Source organism: Vipera ursinii (genome assembly GCF_947247035.1).
Source record: "Vipera ursinii genome assembly, chromosome: 2".
NCBI lineage: Eukaryota > Metazoa > Chordata > Lepidosauria > Squamata > Viperidae > Vipera > Vipera ursinii.
Window position 1 is genome coordinate 15145569 of NC_139513.1, and position 23593 is coordinate 15169161.

Here is a 23593-nt window from a genome sequence, read left to right on the forward strand (position 1 = left end):
GGGTTGAATCCTGAGTGCCACATAACAGAGTGAGCTTCTGTTACTCGTCCCAGGTTCTGCCAAACTAGCAGTTCGAAAGCACGTAAAAATGCAAGTAGAAAAATAGGCACCACTACAGCGTTCTGTGTGCCTTTGGTGTCTAGTCATGCCAGGCACATGACCACGGAGACGTCCTCGGACAAGAGCTGGCTTTACCTTTTTATCCCAGTATTTCATACTTTTTTATTGACTATGAAGGCTACTCCATTTCTTCTGAGGGATTGTTGCCCACAGTAGTATACCTGATGGTCATCTGAATTAAATTCACCAATTCCTATCCATTTTAGTTCGCTGATTCCTAAGATGTCGATGTTCAGTCTTGTCATCTCTTGTTTGACCACGTCCAGCTTTCCTTGATTCCTTACATTCCAGGTTCCTATGGAGAAAGAATCTTTACAGCATTGGACTTTCCTTTCACCACCAGACACATCCACAGCTGAGCGTCCTTTCGGCTTTGGCCCAGTCGCTTCATTCTGTCTGGCGCTACTAGTACTAGTCCTCTGCTCTTCCCCAGTAGCATATTGGACGCCTTCCGACCTGAGGGGCTCATCTTCCAGTGTCATGTCTTTTTGCCTTTTGGTACTGTCCATGGGGTTTTCATGGCAAAGATACTGGAGTGGGTTACCATTTCCTTCTCCAGTGGATCACATTTTGTCAGACCTGTCTGTCTTCGGTGGCCCTGCACGGCATAGCTGATATATAATTTTATGGCCCCTTCATGGATTACTGCCTTGTCATGGTGAAGGGGCTTGCGTAATTCAATGAACCTATATCAATGGAAAGATAATTTAGTCAAGAATGTAATGCAATAACTTTTACGAAGGATTTGCAATTAGAATTGGAGTTATAAAGAAGAAAAGTGAAACACGTAGAAAAAATGAAATACATAAAAATTATCACTATGTCAGTTAATACTTAGTTGTGTAACATTACAGCCTTACAACGTCTTCCCATGGACTGAACCAAGTCCTTTAGTTCTGCAGCTGTTATAATGTGAAACCAAGATTGAATGATTGCTTCTATTAACTGGGTTTTATTGCTGGGTCGCTTCTGACTAACAGGTTTCTTTAGTCGGCTCCACAGATTTTCAACTGGGTTAAGATCTGGGCTATTCCCAGGCCATTCCAGCAGTGGAATATGATTATCTTGAAACCACCTTTGCACACAGCAGCAACATGATATGGAGCTGAATCCTGTTGAAATATAAATGCTTCATTGTCATAATTATTATTATTATTAATAATAATAATAATAATAATAATAATAATAATAATAATAATAATAATAATAAGAAGAAGAAGAAGAAGAAGAAGAAGAAGAAGTTGGAAGGGACCTCGGAGGTCATCTAGTCCAACCCTCTGCTCAGGCAGGAAACCCTATACCATTTCAGACAAGTGGCTGGCCAGTCTCTTCTTAAAAACTTCCAGTGTTGGAGCATTCACCACTTCTGGAGGCAGGTTGTTGGAAAAGATCATGTGCGGAAGGCTTCAGTTTGGGCTCAAGTATTTCATTAATGTATTTTGGGCCATTTGTATTCCCATTAATCACACAAATTCTGCCCACACCTTTTGATGTCATACAACCCCAGATCATAACACTGACTGGGGGTTTCATGGTACATGTAATGCAGTCAGGTTGCAAATCATCTCCGATTCTTCTCCTTACGTATTTTATGCCATCAGTATCAAACAGGGAGATCTTGGTCTCATCACTCCAAATAACTCTGTCCAGGTAACTTGAGTTTTAGCCCAATTTAGTCTTTTAAACCTTTGTTTGAGAGATAAAAGTGGCTTTTTTTGTGAAGTTCTAGATTTTAGACCAAATTCCTGCAGTCTGTGCCAAACAGTCCTTGCACTCAACTTCACATTGCATTGCGCCATTTCATCTTGTGTACACCCAGGTGATTTTATTCTGTCAAATAGGCACAGTCTCTTAATTCTTCTATCATCACTTGCTCTTGTGCACCTTTTCCTACCTTTGCCAGTGTGGTTTTGTAGTGACTGAGTCTCCTTATACCTCTTCAGAAACGTAGAAATGCCACCTTTGGTTAAGTTTTCACCAATTTTTCTTCTAATTTGTTTATAACTGTAGCCTTGTTCACTTCATAATACTATTTTACATCACTTTCTGGGCATCCAGTCAACTCTTTGCACCATTACTTTAATTTTATTACGTTTCATAAACTCACTAAATGAAAGAACACAAAAAACCACAAGCAACGTGATAGAAATCACATAACTTTTCATAGAATACAGATAATTGAACAATCTTTGTTGCATTACATTCTTGATTAAATTATCTTTCCATTGATATATAATTTTATGGTACTACTCCCAAAAGAAGTGGTGTTTTTAGCCATCAAACCTCAAATGTACACTTTTCCCAAAAGGTTTCCACAATTTTGGCCACTACTCTATAAAGCATATAAAGAATGGATGCAGGAATGGGTTATGTCTAGTTGAATTAAAAGAAAGACTAGGGATGACATGATAGCAGTGTTCCAATATTTGAGGGTCAGCCACAAAGAGGAGAGGCTCACCCAATTTTGCAAAGCACCTGAAGACAAGACAAGAAGCAATGGCTAGATATTTATCAAGGACAGGACCAACCTAGAGCTAAGGAGGAATTTCTTGACAGTTAGACAGAATAAATGGATGCTCCATCCCTGGATTTTGTTAAGAAGAGTTTGGACGACCTGTTTTCTGAAATGGTATAGGGTTCCCTCCCTGAGCAGGGATTGGACTAGAAGACCTCTTAGGTCCCTTCCAACTCTATTGAGCACCTGTTACTCGTCCCAGCTTCTGCCAACCTAGCAGTTCGAAAGCACGTAAAAATGCAAGTAGAAAAATAGGGACCACTATGGTGGGAAGGTAACAGCATTCCGTGCGTCTTTGGCGTGTAATCATGCCGGCCACATGACCACGGAGACGTCCTTGGACAAGTGCTGGCTCTTCGACTTTTAAATGGAGATGAGCACCGGCCCCTACAGTTGGAAACGACTAGCACACATATGCGGGGGAACCTTTACTTTTACCTTATCTCTAAAGTTAGCTCAAAAGCTTTGATTTTAACCATTTTGGGACATTTTTCCAGGCTGGAAAGACATAGATATTCTCCATATAGACATTTGTAAGTGTGTGTCTGTATTTTTCTTTGTATGCGTAAATCTGCAATTATAAAATCTATAACCAGCACTTCCAGATATATTTGATAATAACCCTTTGCATTGCTAAGAATTTGTGATTGATCCAAGTCAACAAAAGAATTTCTTGATTGAACAGATATCTGAATTTGGATGTCTGTAGTCTTCCATGTGTCAAATGAATCATAATTAATGTATGAGGTTATTTAGTATTGTGGCATGTTTGCTTTTTCATTGTAATGTATTTTTTCCCCACATCTCTAACCATTTAATTACACTTTTCTTTGAATCTTATAGACAAAGAGGATGGCAATAAAAGGACTCTGGACAGCTAATAATAACAAGCAACATTGAAAAAGAAAAGCAAAGCAAGCCAGAAATCAAATATTTTCCATTTCCTTCAGAAAACCACAAAATTCTCCTCCTCCTGCAGCAGCTGAGGAGAGGGAAAATAAAGAAAGATTTCACACTAGAATAAGTAAGTTATTGAGAACTCAAGGATACTTTACATGAAAAGACATCGAAGATTATTTTTCATTCAGTAAAAGAGGGAAATATCTGGAAGTCAGTTGGAGGAAAAGGTCAGCAGGAAATTCACATAGAACAGAGAGTAATGCAAGTCTCACCCTGTGAGGAAGAAAACGGTTTGAACGAAAGCACCACTAAACAAGGGATTTTCCATGTTTTTGACGACCTCAAAAATATCAGCTCTGGAAAAGCTCCGTAGTTGTGTCTATTGTTGGAAAAGCACAGACAGCAAATAACAGATTATGCATGATAGCATCCACACTGGACAAAAACATTACCAATTATCCACATGTGTTGAAAGCTTTAGTCACAACAGCTCCCTTGTGGTACATGGAAAGACCCACATAAGAGAGTAACCAGAGGATTCACACAGGATAGAAACCCTTTGAATGTCCTGACTGTGGGAATCGTTTCAGTTACAATTCCAGTCTCGAGATACATCAGCGGATTCACTCCAGGGATAAACTATGAGTGTCCAAATTGTGGGAAAAGAAATTGCCACATGATGAGAAACCAGAGGACTCACACAGGAGAGAAACCCTTTGAATGTTGTCTTTGTGGGAAATGTTTCAGTAAGAATTCCCATTTCATGAGACACCAGAGGACTCACACAGGAGAGAAAGTGTATGAGTGTCCTGTTTGTGGCAAACGTTTCAATCAGAATTACAACCTCATGAGACATCAGAGGACTCACAGAGGAGAGAAACCCTTTGAATGTCCTATCTGTGGGAAAAGTTTCAGTCAGAGGTCCAGCCTGATGACACACCAGAATACTCACATAGGAGAGAAACCGTTTGAATGTCCTGATTGTTGGAAAAGTTTCAGTGAGAAATTCAAGCTGGTGATACACCAGAGGAGTCACACGGGAGAAAAACCATACCAGTGTCTGGATTGTGGGAAAAGTTTCAGTAGCAATTCCTCCCTGGTGAAACACCAGAGGACTCACACAGGAGAGAAACCATATCAGTGTTCGGATTGTGGGAAATGTTTCAGTCAGAATTCCCACATGGTAATACACCAGAGTTCTCACACAGGAGAGAAACCTTTTGAATGTCCTGATTGTGGGAAAACTTTCAGTTATAATTCCAGCCTGGTGATACACCAGAGAACACACACAGGAGAGAAACCCTTTGAATGTCCTGATTGTGGACAAAGTTTCATTCAGAATTCCACACTGGTGGTACACCAGAGGACTCACACAGGAGAGAAACCCTTTGAATGTCCTGATTGTGGGAAAAATTTCAGTTTGAAATCTACCCTGGTGAAACACCAGAGGACTCACACTGGAGAGAAACCTTTTGAATGTCCTGATTGTGGGAAAAAATTCAGTAATAATTCCGACCTCATGAGACACCAGAGGACTCACACAGGAAAGAAACTCTTTGAATGTCCTGATTGTGGGAAAGATTTCAGGGATAATTGCAGCCTGATGATACACCAAAGGATTCACACAAAAGAGAAACCCTTTGAATGTCCTAATTGTGGGAAACGTTTCACTCGGAATTCCAACTTGGTGGTACACCAGAGGATTCACACAGGAGAGAAACCCTTTGAATGTCCCAATTGTGGGGAAGGTTTCAGTCAGAAGTCCACCCTGGTGAATCACCAGAGTACTCACACAGGAGAGAAACCCTTTGAATGTCCTGTCTGTGAGAAAAGTTTCAGTCAGAAGTCCAGCCTGGTGACACACCAGAATACTCATAGGAGAGAAACTGTTTGAATGTCATGATTGTGGGAAAAGTTTCAGTGAGAAATCCAAGCTAGTGATACACCAGAGGAGTCACACGGGAGAGAAACCATTCCAGTGTCTGGATTGTGGGAAAGGTTTCAGTAGCAATTCCTCCCTATTGAGACACCAGAGGTGTCACACAGGAGAGAAACCATATCAGTGTTCAGATTGTGCTAAATGTTTCATTCAGAATTCCAGTCTAGTGATACACCAGAATATTCACACAGGAAAGAGGATTCACACAGGAAAGAAATTGTATCAGATTGTTGGAAAAGTTTCAGTCTGAAAAGTTTCAGTGAGAAATCCAAGCTAGTGATACACCAGAGGAGTCACACGGGAGAGAAACCATTCCAGTGTCTGGATTGTGGGAAAGGTTTCAGTAGCAATTCCTCCCTATTGAGACACCAGAGGTGTCACACAGGAGAGAAACCATATCAGTGTTCAGATTGTGCTAAATGTTTCATTCAGAATTCCAGTCTAGTGATACACCAGAATATTCACACAGGAGAGAAACCCTTTGAATGTCCTGATTGTGGGAAAAGTTTCAGTTATATTTCCAGCCTTGTGAAACACCAGAAGATTCATACAGGAGAGAAACCCTTTGAATGTCCTGATTGTGGCAAATGTTTCAGTCACAGTTCCAGCCTGGTGATACACCAGAGGACTCACACAGGAGAGAAACCCTTTGAATCTCCTGATTGTGGGAAATGTTTCAGTTATAATTCCAGCCTGGTGAAACACCAGAGGATTCACACAGGAAAGAAATTGTATCAGATTGTTGGAAAAGTTTCAGTCTGAATTCAAACCTGCTGAAACAGCAGAGGACTCACACGGGGGAGAAACTTTTCAAATATTCAGTCTGTGGATGTTACTTCACTCATAAATAATCCCTTATTGCACATGAGGAAATCCACTTGATGGAAAAATTGAAGAGTTTAGAAAAGTCTTTTTAATTTGTAATCTCCCATTGAAAATGTAGGTGAGAAATTGAATTTGAATTCTGGCCTGATTCTTTCTATTGAAGCATGTCTCAGAATTAGACTTGTAGGTGGAGAGAAAAGAAAATTGGAAAAAGGCTAACTACCAGTTTCTTGTTATCAGGAGCAGTTATTCAATATTTCCTTTTGCTGAAATAGTGGAATTCCTCAAAAAGGCTTCTGGGTGGTAGTTTTGAATATTGATTATGTAGTTCCCACATGTGAAGTTTCAGTCTTCTGCCTTGGTTTCCTCCAGATTTTGAGGCCCAGAATTCCGCAGCCAACATAGAAAATGTTCTCAAGATATAACTTTCATGGCCTGCCAATTACATAGCCTGCCATTGTATGCTGCAACGGCCATTAAATGAAACTGCTTTTCTTAACTATCCTGATGTCCCTGATGCAGCCATTAATCGAATGTGCAAGTCACTAAGGGGAACAATGGCTACCTCAGGATTGGGGGAAACTCTTGGAGACGTAGCACAGGCCCAGGTTTCCCTACCTCAGGCATCCTAGGCCTGCCCCACCCTCCAAGACACTCTGTGCTCTGTTTCCCATCCTTTGTGTCTCTACGGCCCTCCTCCACAGGGTTTCCCAGTCTTTTCCCTCCCCCCACGGTCACTACAGGCCTCTCGTTCCCCCCAGGATCCACTTTATCTTGACTACCACCCCACCAGGCCTCACACCCTCCCACTCCTTACCTTTTCTGATCCTCATGTTGGGAAAGGAAGTGAGGGCATGCATCCCTTGGCCTCATGACTCAACCTGAAAGCATCCATCATTTTCAGTGGGTCCTGGATTCATCCTTGGGCCATGCAGTCAATTTGTGGAAGTACCTGCCATTTTGTCATTCTCTGTGCACTGTCACACAGAAGAGTGACAAACCTCTCTTTTGCCACCTTAACCTGAGGGGAAAAATGTACAGTAGAAAATGTATTGTTACCTTGCAATCTGCCCCAGTCCTAAATTCTATAAAAGTACAGCATTTCTTTAGGCACAGTTAAAAAATTTGAGTGGTTAAATTGGATCTGTTTTGACCGACATTCTTTTCAGATTCAGGGATGGTCTTCTCCATCCCCGCCACTTTGAGAGAAAGAAATCAGGACATTTTAAACTGGAAAACTAAGCTAGGATTTCCCTTGTAACTTTACAACCACTAAAGCAGCCTTCAATTGTGCAACATCATTGCTCCCTTGGACCCCAGTGGGCTTGTAGCCTTTGAAAATCATAACATTACAGAGGATCAATGTGACTTCCCTGATGATTCTTTGAATGTGAATGGGAGCACTGTGGAGATCTGAGAATCACAAGCAGCATTAAAATACAAAGCAAGTCAAGGCAGCAATCAAGATCTTAGCTCCTCTGGAAAACTACAAAAGTCTTCTTCCCCAAAAGTTTGTCTTCTTGACAGACAAGAAAGAGAAAGGCGGGAAAAGAGTTTTGAGCTGGACAAAATAGACTATGTGGAAGAAATATATCAAACATCAAGGAAGATCATTTCCTAATTCAGAAAAAGAGGGAAATATCTAGGAGTCAATGGGAAGGAAAAGGTCATTTGGACAGTCACATAAGGCAGACCTTTTTACTCAAATATTTCTCGGGATTTTTCTTGTAAGTGAGAAAAGGAAAATGGAAAAAGGCTAACTCCCTGTTTCATGTTATCAGCAGCAGTTACTGGATATTTTTTGGCAGAAGTGGAATTCCTCAAAAATGCTGGGGTAGTAGTTTTGTATATTGATTATATAATTCCCACATGTGGAGTTTCAGTCTTCTGCCCTGGATTCCTCCAGATTTTGAGGCCCAGAATTTCTCAGTCAGCATAGAAAAAGTCCTCAAGATACACCTGTCATGCCCTGCCAATTATGGTTGCATGTTTCAATGGTCGTTAAGTGAAACTGTTTTCCTTAAGTACCCTGATCTCTCTGATGTAGCCATTAATCAAATGTGCGAGTCACTAAGCGGAACACTAGCTATCTCAATGTTGGGGAAAACTCTTGGAGGCCAGCGCAGGGCCAGGCTTGTCTGCCTCAGGCATCTCTAAGCCTCCCGCACCCTCCGAGATGCCCTGTGCTCTGTTTCCCAATGCTTGGGTCTCCCTGGCCCTTTTTTCCCCCACAGCGTCCCCCCAGTCCTTTACCTTCCCCCCTACTGGGTCCCTACATCCTTTTCCCCACTCCCACTGGGTCCCTGCAGTCCTTAAGCCTGACTCCCACCCCACCAGGCCTCACACCACCCTCCTCATCTGTGAACCTCATGTTGGGGAAGGAGGACTGGGCACACATCCCTGGGCCTCAAGACTGTCTCCAGGAAGCAGCCGTCATTTTCAGTGGGCCCTGGATTCGTCTCAGGGCCATGTGGTGGACTTGTGGAAGTGGCTGCCATTTTGCCACACTATCCACAGTGTCACTCAGAAGAGGGACAATCCTCTCTGTTTTGCTACCTTAACATGAGAAAAAAATGCACAGAGGTTGTAAAGTTACAAGGTAAACTCTAGCTTATTTGCCCTGCTTGAAATGTCCTAATATCCATCTCTTAGACTGGCAGTGATGAAGAAGACCATCCCTCAATCTGAGAAAAGCCCCAATGAGAACAGATGAGGTTTAGCCATTTTAATTGCAGTTAGCCGCCTGCCTCTTGCCCTGATATCTGCCCTAGTCCTAAATTCTATGAAAGTACAATATTTCTTTATGTACAGTTAAAAATTAAAATGACTAAACTTGACCTGTTTTAATTTGCATTCTTTTCAGATTCAGTGATGGTCTTCTCCAACACTACCAGTCTTAGACTTTACAAACTCTAAACAGCCTTTGGTTCTGCCAGTGTGTTTGTAGCCTTTGTTAAAAACCAATAAAACATTTTTTTAAAAAAGAAAAGGCTTGAAATTCATTTGTGATCTCCCATTGAAACTGTGGGTGTTGTTGTTAGTAGCGAAGTTGTGTCTGACCCATCACGACCCCATGGATCTTCCTGTCCTCTACCATCTTCTGGAGTCCATTTAGTCTCATGCATACTGCTTTTGTGACTCCATCCATCCACCTCATTCTCTGTCGTCCCCTTCTTCTCTTGCCCTCAACCTTTACCAGCATTAGGCTCTTCTCCAGTGAGTCCTTCCTTCTCATTAGGTGGCCAAAGTATTTGAGTTTTAGCTTCGAGATCTGGCCTTCTAAAGAGCACTCAGGATTGATCTCCACTAGGACTGACCGGTTTGATCGCCTTGCAGTCCAAGTGACTCACAGGAGTCTTCTCCAGCACCATAGTTCAAAGGCCTCAATTCTTTGGCACTCAGCCTTTGTTATGGTCCAACTTTCACAGCCATACATTGCAACTGGAAAGACCATAGCCTTGACTATACGCACTTTTGTTGGCAGGGTAATATCTCTGCTTTTTAGTGTGCTGTCTAGATTTGCCATGGCTTTCCTCCCCAGAAGCAAGCATCTTTTAATTTCTTGGCTGCAGTCCACGTCTGCGGTGATCTTGGAGCCCAGGAAAATAGAATCTGTCACTACCTCCATTTCTTCCCCATCTATTTGCCAGGAATTGAGAGGGCCGGATGCCATGATCTTGGTTTTCTTAATGTTTAGTTTCAACCCAACGTTTGCACACTCCTTCCTCACTCGCAACAAGAGGCTCTTTAGTTCCTCTTCACTTTCTGCCATTAGAGTGGTATCATCTGCATATTTTAGGTTGTTGATATTCCTCCTGGCAATCTTAATTCCAACTTTTGATTCATCTAGCCCTGCCTTTCTCATGACGTGCTCTGCATATAAGTTAAACAGGCAGGGTGACAGTATACAGCCTTGCCAGACTCCTTTCCCAATTTTGAACCAATCAGTGGTTCCGTGTCCAGTTCTCACTGTTGCTTCTTGACCCACATATAGGTTTCTCAGGACACAAATGAGATGGTCTGGTATTCCTATCTCTTTAAGAACTTGCCACAGTTTGTTGGGATCCACACAATCAAATGCTTTAGCATAGTCAATGAAGCAGGTGTTTTTCTGGAATTCCCTAGCTTTCTCCATGATCCAGCGTATGTTGGCAATTTGATCTCTAGTTCCTCTGCCTCTTCGAAATCCTGCTTGTACTTCTGGTAGTTCTCAATCCACATACTGCTGGAGTCTAGCTTATAGGATTTTAAGCATAACTTTACTAGCATGTGAAATGAGGGCAATGGTGCGCTAGTTTTAAAATTCTTTGGCACTGCCTTTCTTTGGAATTGGAATGTAAACTGATCTTTTCCAATCCTGTGGCCACTGTTGAGTTTTCCAAATTTGCTGGCAAATTGAGTGTAGCACTTTTACTGCATCGTCTTTTAAGATTTTGAATAGCTCAGCTGGAATACTGTCACCTCCACTAGCTTTGTTGTTGCTCAGCTTTCCTAAGGCCCATTTCACTTCACATTCTAGGATGTCTGGCTTGAGATCAGTGACCACCTCATCGTGGTTATCAGGGATGTTAAGCTTGTTCTTGTATAGTTTTTCTGTGTAATTTTGCCATCTCTTCTTAATCTCGTCTGCCTCTGTTAGGTCCCTGCCATTTTGGTCCTTTATTATGCCCATTTTTGTATGAAACGTTCCCTTCATCTCTCCAATTTTCTTGAAGAGATCTCTAGTCCTCCCTATTCTATTGTTTTCTTCTATTTCTTTGCACTGTTCATTTAAGAAGGCATTCTTATCTGTTCTAGCTATTCTCTGGAATTCTGCATTCATTTGGGTGTATCTTTCTTTTTCTCCCTTGCCTTTTGCTTCCCTCCTGTCCTCAGCTATTTGCAAAGCTTCCTCAGACAGCCATTTTGCTTTCTTGCATTTCTTTTGCTTTGGGACGGTTTTAGTTGCTACTTCTTGTACAATGTTGTGAACCTCTGTCCATTGTTCTTCAAGCACTCTGTCTATCAGATCTAATTCCTTAAATCTATTTGTCACCTCTAGTGTACATTCGTCAGGGATATGATTTAGTTCATACCTGAGTGGCCTAGTGTTTTTCCCTTCTTTCTTAGTTTAAGCCTAAATTTTGCAACGAGAAGCTCATGGTCTGAGCCACAGTCAGCTCCTGGTCTTGTTTTCACTGACTGTATAGAGCAGTGATAGCGAACCTTTTAGAGACCGAATGCCCAAACTGCAACCCAAAACACACTTATGTATTGTTGGGTGCTGGATGGGTGTGGTCCTTTGGATGAGTGTGGCCAACTGGGTGGGTGTGGCTGCAGTGGTAACGGCAGACTGGGTGGGACTAAAAAGTTCAATCAATCAATTCCAACTTTGCGAGAACTTTTTTTTTCCCTGCGAGAAGTTGAAATTGATTGATTGATTGAAACTTTTTTGTTGCACATGGCAGAGGCCTAAAGTGAAAGGGTTTTATAAAACCCAGCTGAAGGACTAGGCCTGGGGCGATGGTGCGCATGCCCACATAGAGGGCTCTGTGTGCCACCTGTGGCACCCGTGCCATAGGTTTGCCATCACGGGTGTAGACCTTCTCCATCTTTGGCTGCAGAGCACATGGTTTGCCTTGGATTCAAACTGAGAACATTCTGTCATTTTGGGGATTGTATACCAGTATTGCTTTTGCTACTCTTTTATTGACTATGAAGGCTACTTCATTTCTTCTGAGGGATTCTTGCCTACAGTAGTATACCTGATGGTCATCTGAATTAAATTCACCCATTCCTGTTGATTTTAGTTCGGTGATTCTTAAGATGTTGATGTTCAGTCTTGTCATCTCTTGTCACCACGTCCAGCTTTCCTTGATTCATCAATCTTCCATTCCAGGTTCCTATGGAGAAAAAATCTTTACAGCATCGGACTTTCCTTTCACCACCAGATACATCCACAGCTGAGCGTCCTTTCGGCTTTGGCCCAGTCACTTCATACTTTCTGGCACTACTAGTACTAGCCCTCTGCTCTTCCCCAGTAGCATATTGGACGCCTTCTGACCTGAGAGGCTCATCTTCCAGCGTCATATCGTTTTGCCTTTTGGTACTGTCCATAGGGTTTTCATGGCAAAGATACTGGAGTGGGTTGCCATTTCCTTCCCCAGTGGATCACGTTTTGTCAGAACTCTCTGCTATGACCTGTCCGTCTTGGGTGGACCTGCATGGCATAGTTCATAGCTTCATTGAATTACGCAAGCCCCTTCACCACGACAAGGCAGTAATCCATGAAGGGGAAACAGGGTGAGACATTGACTATTTGAATTGTGGTCTGAATCAAACATGTCTCAGGATTAGACTTGTAGGTGGAGAGAAAAGGAAAATGGAAAAAGGCTAACTACCAATTTCTGGTTAGCAGCAGTTGCTGGATATTTCCTTTTGCAGAAGTAGTGGAATTTCTCAAAAAGGTTTCTGGGTGGTAGTTTTGTATATTGATTATGTAATTCCCACATGTAGAGTTTCAGTCTTCTGCCTTGGTTTCCTTCAGATTTTGAGGCCCAGAATTCCTCAGCCAGCATACAAGTAGTCCTCAAGATACAACTGTCATGGCCTGCCCTTTATGGTTGCATGCTGCAACAACCATTAAGTGAGACTGCTTTCCTTAAGTACCCTGATCTCCCTGATGCAGCCATTAATTGAATGTGCAAGTCACTAAGGAGAACGCTGGCTACCTCAGGGTTGGGGAAAACTCTTGGAGGCCTACCACAGGGCCATGCTTGCCTGCCTCCTGCATCCCTAGGCCTCCTCCACCCTCCGAGACACCCTTTGCGATGTTTCCAAACCTTTGTATCTCCACAGGATCCCCACTGGCTTTTTTCTCACTCCCACTGCGTCCCTGCATTCCTTAGGCCTGACTTCCACCCACCAGGCCTCACAACCTTCTCTTTACCTTTTGAAAATCTCTGAACCTCATGTTGGGGAAGGGGGGGGGCATGCATCCCTGGCCCTTGGGACTGTGTCCTGGAAGCAACTGTTATTTTTAGTGGGCCCTGGCTTCTTCCTTGGGCCATGCGGTGGACTTGTGGAAGCCACTGCCATTTGGCCAAACTGTCAGGCAGAAGAGAGACAAACCTCTCTGTTTTGCTACCTAACATGAGGGGGAAAAATGTACAATTGAAAAGGTTTCATTGTTGATAAGGGGGAAAAATGGGTATTGACATTAGGACAAGACAAGTCGCTCAGAGTTGCCTCAAACAGTGAGATGGGCAGTGATTAATAATGAATGAATTTAATAATGAAAAGATAATGTAAAGCTCATTACCCAGCTCTTGCTCAGTGATACATACAGTGGTTTTCTAACATATAAAATTGTTAACTTGTAATCTGTCTCTTGTGCAATCTGCATCTCTAAGTAGTCTGTTTTACTCAGCTTCCCTTCCCTCATTTATAAATTTAAAATTTCAATCATACGTCAGTCCCACCCCTCTTTGCCTCTGATGACGTGAGATGCAGTTATGCTTCTGTCTCTTAATTTATTGTATTGCTATTTGCCCTACTCCTAAATTCTATGAAAATACAGCAATTCCTTAGGCACAATTTAATAATTAGAACGGCTAACTGGATATGTTGATTGGCATCCTTCTCAGATTCAGCGATTGTATTCTTCATCACTACCAGTCTGACAGAGGGAAATTAGGACATTTCAAACCAGACAAGTAAGCTATGGTTTCCCTCTAAAACAGTCATTTGTTTTGCCAGTCGGTTTGGAGCCTTTGAAAATCAAAGAATCACAGAGGATCTCTCTGATTTCCCTGATGATTCTCCAAATTCTGAACCAGATTTGATAGACATCATGGAAGTTCAGGTCCCCGTGGATGGCGACAATGAGTAGACACAAATGTTTGAAAAAACCCAGGAATTAATTCCTTTAACTTAAGAATATGTCGGCTGATCAGTCTGAAAGCTGTTCCTGAGAGTAGCACTCAGGGTGTTTGAAGATGCCTGTGACCCCTCTTGATTCTTCTGGGTCCTGCTCAGATATGTAACGTCTGGCTCAACAGAGGAATCTAGGTTTCCTAGTGGACAAGTAGGAGCTGGGAATCTACTACAACTGCCCCCCCCCCAAAAAAAGCCAATGCACTTTCATCAACAGAGTGATAGTGTCAAGACAACAAGAAGTGATAGTACCACTTTACACCACGCTGGTGAGTCCACACTTAGAATATTGCGCCCCGTTCTGGTCCCATGACTCAACACATGTTGAGGCCCTGGAAAATGTGCAAAGAAGAAAGATGACAAATGGTCTGGACGCTAAATGACAATTGGTTGAGAGAGTTAGGTATGTCTAGACTGTGGAAAAGGATTGGGGGGGCATGATAGCTATCTTCCAGTAGGTTTAGGTTTAGGTTTATTAAATTTTTATACCGCCCTTCTCCCGAAGGACTCAGGGCGGTGAACAGGGCATATCATAAAACTACAAAAATACAAAAGTTAAAAAAGAATTAAATTATTACCCACAGTAAAAACAATAGAATATATATATAAATATTAAAACCCTAAGTAACTCCCCATCAGGCCAGGCCAGCTTGTTCAAATAAATGGGTCTTTAACCCGCGCCGGAAGGAGCGGAGATCCGGTGCCATCCGGAGCTCAACCGGCAGCTGATTCCACAAAGCTGGAGCGCCCACAGAGAAGGCCCTCCCCCTGGGGGCCACCAGCCGACATTCTCTGACTGGAGGCACCCTGAGGAGGCCCTCTCTGTGGGAACGCACAGGGCGGAGGGGAGTCGACGCCGGCAGCAGGTGGTCCCCGAGGTATTCCGGACCCATGCCATGTAAGGACTTAAAAACCATCACTAAGACCTTGAACCTCACCCGGAAGACAACTGGTAACCAATGCAGCTCGCGGAGCAAAGGTGTAACATGGGAGTACCGGGAAACTCCCAAGACAACTCTCGCGGCCGCATTCTGTACCAGTTGGAGCCTCCGAGTGGTCTTCAAGGGAAGCCCCATGTAGAGAGCATTGCAATAGTCAAGACGAGAGGTCACGAGTGCATGAGTGACCGTACACAGGGCATCCCGGTCTAGATAGGGCCGCAACTGACGCACCAGGCGAACCTGTGCGAAAGCCCCCCTAGTCACGGCTACTACATGATCTTCTAAGGTAAGCCGTGCATCTAGGAGGACTCCTAAGTACTTGAGGGGCTGTCACGAAGTGGAGATAAACTTATTCTCTAGGAGAACAGAAGGCAGAACAAGAAGTTCATGGATGAAAGGTTCGCAAATGAATATCCAATGTAGAAGTAAGGAGAAATTTTCTGTGATTGAGTGCAATTCATCCTCCTGGCATTGTGGATGCTCCATCATTGGAGGTTTTCCAGAATAAACCAGACAGTTATTTGACGGGTTATATAAGGCTCCTGCCTTGAGCAGCAGGTTGGACCAGAAGATCCCTGAGGTGCTTTCCCATCCTATGATATTATGATTCTAGATTTAGAGGCAGCTTAGAAAATTGGTACAGAGCAGCCACATGAAATTGCTTCTGGTAAGGGGCCTTTTTAAAGAAAAAATATTAGGCAAATTAAGATAGAATACAAAGTATAAGATAAAAAGACAAAAATTACAACAGCAAAACAAGGATGGGCAAAACATTAAAAAAGAAATGTGCATTAAAAAAGACAAAAACAGATTTACATATAGTAAATCAGTTGAATGTTGATAAACATATTGTAACAATATCACTTTCCTAGCCTTGCAAATTCAAAATTTGTGAATTTCTACCTCTAGTTGAAACTAAACATTAAGAAAACCATGATCATGGCATCCGGCCCTCTCAATTCCTGGCAAATAGATGGGGAAGAAATGGAGGTAGTGACATTTTATTTTCCTGGGCTCCAAGATCACAGCAGATGGGGACTGTAGCCAAGAAATTAAAAGACGCTTGCTCCTGGGGAGGAAAGCCATGGCAAATATAGACAGCACACTAAAAAGCAGAGACATCACCCTGTCAACAAAAGTGTGTATAGTCAACGCTATGGTCTTTCCAGTTGCAATGTATGGCAGTGAAAGTTGAACCATAAGAAAGTCTGAGCACCAAAGAATTGAGGCCTTTGAACTCTGGTGCTGGAGAAGACTCCTGCAAGTCCCTTGGACTGCAAGGCGATCAAACCGGTCAGTCCTAGAGGAGATCAACCCTGGCTGCTCTTTAGAAGGCCAGATCCTGAAGCTAAAACTCAAATACTTTGGCCACCTAATGAGAAGGAAGGACTCACTGGAGAAGAGCCTCATGCTGGGAAAGATTGAGGGCAATAGAAGAAGGGGACGACAGAGAATGAGGTGGCTGGATGGAGTCACTGAAGCAGTAGGCGTGAGCTTAAATGGACTCCAGAAGATGGTAGAGGACAGGAAGGCCTGGAGGAACGTTGTCCATAGGGTCGCGATGGGTCGGACACGACTTCACAACTAACAACAACACCTCTAGTTAGAATCAATTTGACCTTCATTGATCTACTGTGTATAAAGGCAAAGTGCTGAACAGATGAACCAACATTAAAAGTTAAACATCAAAGCCCTCTCTTAACCATTGATTATTGTATTTAACTACAATGGCTTGTTATTTACCGTAAGTCAGCCCAACCATTGTCTCGTTCTTTTATTCCAGGTTCCTCCATGCATCAGAGCTCTGATGCAATAGCTGAAAGGGCCACTATTGTCATCCAAAACCTAGGAGATATACATTAAAACAGCAGTTCAGGGTGTCCCTCTAAACAGGTTAGCCTGGTGATCAGTCAGCCATGTGCTTTGGTGGGCTATTCTATTCTTCCCTTTTGTTTTCTTTTTAAAAATGTATTTTAGAAATATTTCTTCTTCCATATATTCAGAATCACCCGCCTTTCTTAGCCCCCATTTTCAAGGCCCTGCTGCTTATTTTTCTGTGACCTAATGGAGACTTCTGTGCAAGCAAATTTACAGAAGTACATGGTATTTGGCATTCAGCAGATATAGGTGGTCCTCCTTCAGGAATGGTATGCTGGGTGCTATTGGATGCAATCCTGGCCAGCAGGAGTGAAGTTGGCTGCCCTGGAGCATCTGGCCTGATGTTGCTGCTATGTCCTAAAAACTTGGGAGCCACATTAAATAAGTCATAAAGATTTCGGGTGTAGAGAGGTTTTGATCTCCACTGAGTCACCCCTAGGAAAGCTGATTGTGTAATTGTGTAAAACCGTCATGAACATTTGAGGCTCAGCACATAGCTAATCTTCTGATGTAACTAATCTAACTAGCATCATATTTCACTAGGCTCTGTTGCAAAGGTCGGTTGCTAGAAATCAGGAACGACTTGATAGCTTTTAATCAGGGGGAAAACCGTGCAAACGGCTTAAGCAGAGACGAGACAAGCGTGCTTTTCGCCACCTATCCGCGGTCAAACAGGCAACATCTCTGCCTAGAAAGCGGATAATACAGAACACGGCATGTGTGGTTGAGTTTAAAGGAGTTAAAACCATCGAGTAGTATATTGCTAGAAAGGAGGGGAGGAGAGGGGAAGCGCCGAGGAACTTCCTCTTCCTGATCACTCATAGGAGGAAGATGGTGTGCAGAGTGGATCTTTTCCTCTTCCCAGGGTCGAAGCAGCAGCTGGGAGGTGAGCGGAGGGCAGGTCGGAGGAGAAGCCGGGATCAGGCGGGGCTGTTTGGCTTCCTCCACGGCGTCCGAGCAGAGAAGCAACTAGGCTGAAGCAGGTCAGCTGCTGCTGCTGCATTTTCCTTCCCTCCCCAACTTTTCAGTCCGCTGGTGCTGCAGGCTGTTAAACTGGGGGCTGCAATTTTCTGCTGGTGGGAAGATTTAAAAAGTCTCCTTCAAGTGAAGGTTGATTCTTTGGGAATGGCTTCCCTCCAGACGTCGTTTTTAGCTTTTAAATTCCCTTCGGTATCCAAAATATCTTCATATGTCCATTTTTTTTCATATTTCACTTGATTCGGGTGAACAAACGCTTCCATCGTTAAGAGCCATCCTAGGATTCTCCAGTAGATTTTAGCTTTTTATCTTTTCCCACACAAGATGTAGTGTAGTTTTGTATAATGATTTTGAAAATATCTATGAATCTTATTCTTCTGATACCATAGAAATGCATGCCATCTACATTGCGGATCATGTCCTTCTAGATCAGGGGTGTCAAACTCAATTTCATTGGGGGCCGCATCAGCATTGCGGTTGCCCTCAGGGGGCCAGGTGGGTGTGGCCAGGGTGGGTGTGGCCTACTGGCTGGGCATGGGTAGAGTGCGTATGGTCTAGTGGGTGGGCGTGGCCAGCTCTACATCGTTCACATCAAAGGTGCCTATGGGGACCCAGGCAGGAGTGGGACAGATCTGAGGGTCTCTGGCAGGAGGAGGGTCTCTGGGCCAGGGCCAAGGCAGTGGGGGCCGTTCCCTCACTGTTTCCAGGATGGCTTCGCGGGCCGCATAAAACCACTTCGCGGGCCGGATCTGGCCCCCGGGCCTTGTGTTTGACATGTCTGTTCTAGATATAACAGTCTTTTATGTCTGAGAGTTATCCATTCTTTTAGCTATATTAAGACGCATGCTTGATAATATAAGACCCAGTCTGGTAATCCATATCCTCCATTTTCTTTGGATTCTTGTAGCATTTTCAGTTTAATTCTGGCTTTCCTTCCTTGCCAAATAAATTTAAATCATCAAAAAAATTCTGTTTTTATAGGTGCTGTTTGGAATAAGAAGAGTAGTTTTGGTAAACTATTCATTTTCACAGTAGCTATTCCTAACACTGATAGTTGTACGTTTTTCCATTTTTCTAGATCTAATTTTATTTGATTAAGTATTGTCATGTAATTATCTTTTATTATTGCACATCTTGCTGTTAGGTATATTCTCAAATATTTAACTTTCCTAACTATTTGAAAATCCATTTTTTCCTGACAATTCTTCTTTTTACTTAGATGTAAGGTTTTTAGGACTCCAGAAGATGGTAGAGGACAGGAAGGCCTGGAGGAACGTTGTCCATAGGGTCGCGATGGGTCGGACACGACTTCGCAACTAACAACAACAACAAGGTTTTTAACTATAACTTTCATTTTTTTCTCTATTTATCTTCAATCCTGCTACTTCTCCAAATAACTCAATCCTTTTCAATAGTTTAGGGGTTGTCTCCAATGGTTCTCCTGTGATAACTACCAAGTCGTCTGCAAATGCTTGTAAAAGCTTTCATCTTTTATGTCCATTCCTTTAATTTGTGGGTCTTGTCTGATGTTCCTGTTCAAAAATTCTAATGTCAGCATAAATAGTAATGGGGATAATGGACATCCTTGTCTTGTGCTTTTCTTTATGTTAAAATTCTCTGTTAGTCCACTTTTAAAATTGAAAACTTCCAATCTCAATATAAATAGCAATGGGGATAATGGATATCCTTGTCCAGTTCCTTTCTTTATGTTAAAATTCCCTACGTAGTCCCCATTTACAATTACTTTTGCTGTTTGTTTATGATATGTTGTCTGAATTAATGTATCTTCAAAGCATTTATAGAACTCTAAAAGAAGTCTATCCGGTCATGCAGTTTTATCATTTTTTTGTCTTTTTATAACTTCCATCAGTTCTATCATTGTTATTTTTTCATTTAGCATGTTTTTAAATTTTTCTGGAATTTTTGGTAGATTGGCTTTTTCCATATTATATATTATAATATTATATTAATATTATATAATATTATTAATATATATTATTATATTCCATAGTATAGATTACTGCAATGCTCTCTACATGGGGCTGCCCTTGAAGACCACCCGGAGGCTTCAGCTGGTGCAGAGTGCGGCCGCGCGGGTAGTGATGGGAGCACCCCGATACTCCCATATTACACCCCTCCTGCATGAGCTGCATTGGTTACCGGTTGTCCGGGTGAGATTTAAGGTCCTGGTACTTACCTTTAAAGCCCTACATGGCTTAGGCCCGGGATACTTGCAGGACCATCTGCTGCCGGGAACGACTTCCCATCGCCCAGTACGCTCACACAGAGAAGGCCTCCTCAGGGTACCGTCGGCTAGACAATGTCGGCTGGCGACCCCTGGGGGGAGAGCCTTCTCTGTGGGAGCGCCAGCCCTATGGAACCAGCTCCCCCCTGAGCTTCGGATGGCCCCGGATCTCCAGTCCTTTCGCCGCGGCCTCAAAACACTCCTTTTCCACCTGGCTGACCTGGACTGGCAGGGATTTTAATTATGTTTTTAATTTTTAACTCTAATTTTTAATTTATTTTAATTTTAATTTTTATTTATTCTGCAGGGGCCTTTTTGTTAGTCGCCCTGAGTCCTTTGGGAGATAGGGCAGCATATAAGTCCCAATAATAAATAAATAAATATATTGTGTTGTTCTTCCCAGAGAGATTTCTTTTCTACATCATATTTTTTCATAATATTCTTTAGCTATTTTTTATTGCCTCATTTTGGAGTTACACATCTCCCTTCTTACCTTGCAAGTTATTAAATTTTTCTCTTTCTTTTTTCAATTTATAAGCCAGCCATCATCCCAGTTTATCTGTATTTTCCAAAAAAATTTTTTTTTTCCTTTTGATTTGTTGAGCCAATTCTTCTGACTCCAGTAAGTTTAGTTTATGTTTAATTTTCTCCATTTGTTTTTTAAGAGTTTTCTTTTTGTTCTGGCTCCAATTTTTTTAAATTTTCCCTTAGGGTTGTACAATGTGGCTTTTTCTCTTTATTCTTTTCAGCTGTATAAGTTACAGCTAATGCTCTGAAGTATGCTTTGGCTGTATCCCATACGTACTGGAGTGAAGTGTCTTTTTATTTTCTTTGAAAAAGAATACCATTTCCTTTAGTGCTATTTCTGAAATTCTTTCTCTTTTAATAAGAGTTGATTCAATGTCCATCTTGATTTTTTCTTAATTCCTGTCCAACTCAGCTTTATCGGATTATGGTCAGCCCAAATATTGGGTTCTATCTCTGTGCTGCCACCACGTGGCTGGGTGGAGAAATCAGAATGTGGGCAGTCAGACCCTCCTACTATATGATGTATTTCCTTTCCCCTCCCCTTTCTGGGATGGACTTCCTCCTCCCTCTTCCCTAGTGAGCCATGCTTCATTAGCAGAAAACATGGCGTCCCAATATGCAGTCCCTGGGAGCATTATCATCTTCTAACCTTGGAAACACCTCGGGAATATCTTGGAAATACTGTACAACGTCATCTGAATTGCAATGAAGGTATTTCTATATAAAAGGTGTTTCTACGAGTTTAAACTATCTGGAGAGACCTGTTAAAGTTAATTATATCTGCTTACACAGACCATAGAAGTCTTACAAGAGATTAATTAAAGCACAACAGTATCATCGTTCCAGAATAATCTCAACCTCACTTATATTAGTTCTTAATTTAGGGGACATCCATATCATATCAAATCTAGACCATGATTTGTTTATATTTGAATAAAATGTATACTGAGTCTTTTGGGGGGTTCATTTCTCTCCAGACATTCTGTACGCAGATTTCTTCTTCCATTTTAACAAACACTTTAGGTAATCGCTTTCTTCCTTTTATCTCCATTTTACTACTTTTGTAATCTAATTTTTCTTTTTTTTTTTTTCTTTTTTTTTATTAAATTTATTATTTAAAAACATTGGACACAGTACCAGCGAGCTGACAAACCTTTTTGTCTACAATGTTTAAATATATATATATATATACATGTATATATGTACATCAAAAATACACTTAAATACACTTAGATTACAAATCGGTGAAATACCACAATATTTAAAACAGTGAGCTAGTCTGTAAAACCTAATAGAGACCTTTCTTTTTATCCATCCAAAGATACAATTTGTTCCAAATTCTATAATAGTCTGATTGATCTTTATTCTTTAATTCCAAAGTTAATCTGTCCATTTCAGCGCAATCCCAAATTTTCCTAATAACCTCTTTTTGTCCTGGGATCTCATTCTTTTTCCATTTTTGCGCAAATGATATTCTAGCTGCTGTGATAATATGGATCGTTAAGTATAGCACATCTTTAGGATATTTCTCTTTCGTGATTCCCAACAAGAAAAGTTCTGGACTAAACTCCAGATCTTGTTTCAATATTTCTTTCAGCCAAATCCAAATCATTCTCCAAAATTTTTGTGTTTTACTGCAAGACCACCACGTGTGGAAGTATGTGCCTATCTCTTCAGAACACTTCCAACATTTGGGAGATACTGTTGTGTACATTTTTGCTAAGCGGGCTGGGGGGAGATGCCATCGGTAAAACATTTTAAATAAATTTTCTTTATACGATGAGGCCAGTGTTATCCTTTTATTCCTATCCCAAATTGTTTGCCAAGTATCTAGGTCGATGTTATGTCCTAAATTGTTAGCCCAGATCAACATGGGGTCTTTCACTTGCTCTTCAAACAGCTTATATCCCAAAAGTAATTTATAAAAATTCCTTATTTGTTTAGAGTCCGGTCCCAATAATATTTTGTCCAATGCTGTTTCAGAGGTATATATCCCCCATTCATTTTTATCCTTCCTAAATCTCGATTGGATTTGTAAGTAGGCCCACCAATCGAGTTTTATACCTTGTAATTCTAGTTCATTCCTAAGTTTCAATTCCCCCTCCTCATTCAGAATATCCTTGTATGAGATTATGTTACCCAAATCAAACAGATTTGGGTAAACTATCGCTTCAAGGGTGGATAGCCAGACCGGTATTTTGGTGTAATTGTGAGATCTAATTTTTTTCCAAGTATTGAGTAGCGCTTGCCTGATCCGGTGTCTTTGAAAATGCGAGAAAAGACCTTGTTTCTCCGTCCATAGGAAAGCATGCCAGCCATATTGCAAATCGTGACCCTCTAAAGTTAATAGTCTTCTATTTCTCAAGATTACCCATTCTCTAATCCAGCTCAGGGCCGCGGCGTGGTAACATAATTCCCAGTCTGGCAATCCAAAACCCCCATTTTCCTTCGTGTCTTGTAAATATTTCAATTTAATTCTTGGTTTTTTCCCCTGCCAAATAAAATTTAGTGATAATTTATCCAAATTTCGAAAAAATTTAGAGTCGAGTTGAATTGGGATATTCTGAAACAGAAACAGGATTTTAGGCAGAATATTCATCTTAATGACAGCGATTCTTCCCAATAATGAGAGTTTTAGGTTTCCCCATCTTTCCAGGTCACCTTTTATTTGATTCACTACACTATCATAATTATCCTTTTTGAGTGAAGTGCATCTAGCCGTAATGTTAATCCCTAAATATTTTATTTTCTTGACTATTTCTATATCCGTGATTTCGGCCAGATTACCTTTTTGTTTATTGGTCATATTT

General features: G+C 41.7%; 2 protein-coding genes across 4 annotated transcripts in view; both read left to right on the forward strand.

Moving 5' to 3' along the window:
* The window catches only part of LOC310635350 (uncharacterized protein), an 80374-nt gene that overhangs the window by 11128 nt on the left and 45653 nt on the right, over window positions 1-23593 (forward strand). For 2 of the 3 annotated variants that reach the window (XM_083354193.1, XM_083354194.1), the window contains exon 2: window positions 19230-19343. The gene's annotated coding sequence lies outside the window, so the exon portion shown is untranslated. Of the gene's footprint in view, window positions 1-17879; window positions 17919-19229; window positions 19344-23593 lie in introns of those variants that run through there. The other variant, XM_083354195.1, reaches the window with a different exon arrangement.
* LOC310635358 (uncharacterized protein) lies at window positions 3686-9233 on the forward strand. Its single transcript, XM_083354207.1, has 2 exons — window positions 3686-8026; window positions 9163-9233. The coding sequence occupies exon 1, from the start codon at window positions 4212-4214 to the stop codon at window positions 5427-5429; it is 1218 nt and encodes a 405-aa protein (XP_083210333.1). The 5' UTR covers window positions 3686-4211; the 3' UTR covers window positions 5430-8026; window positions 9163-9233.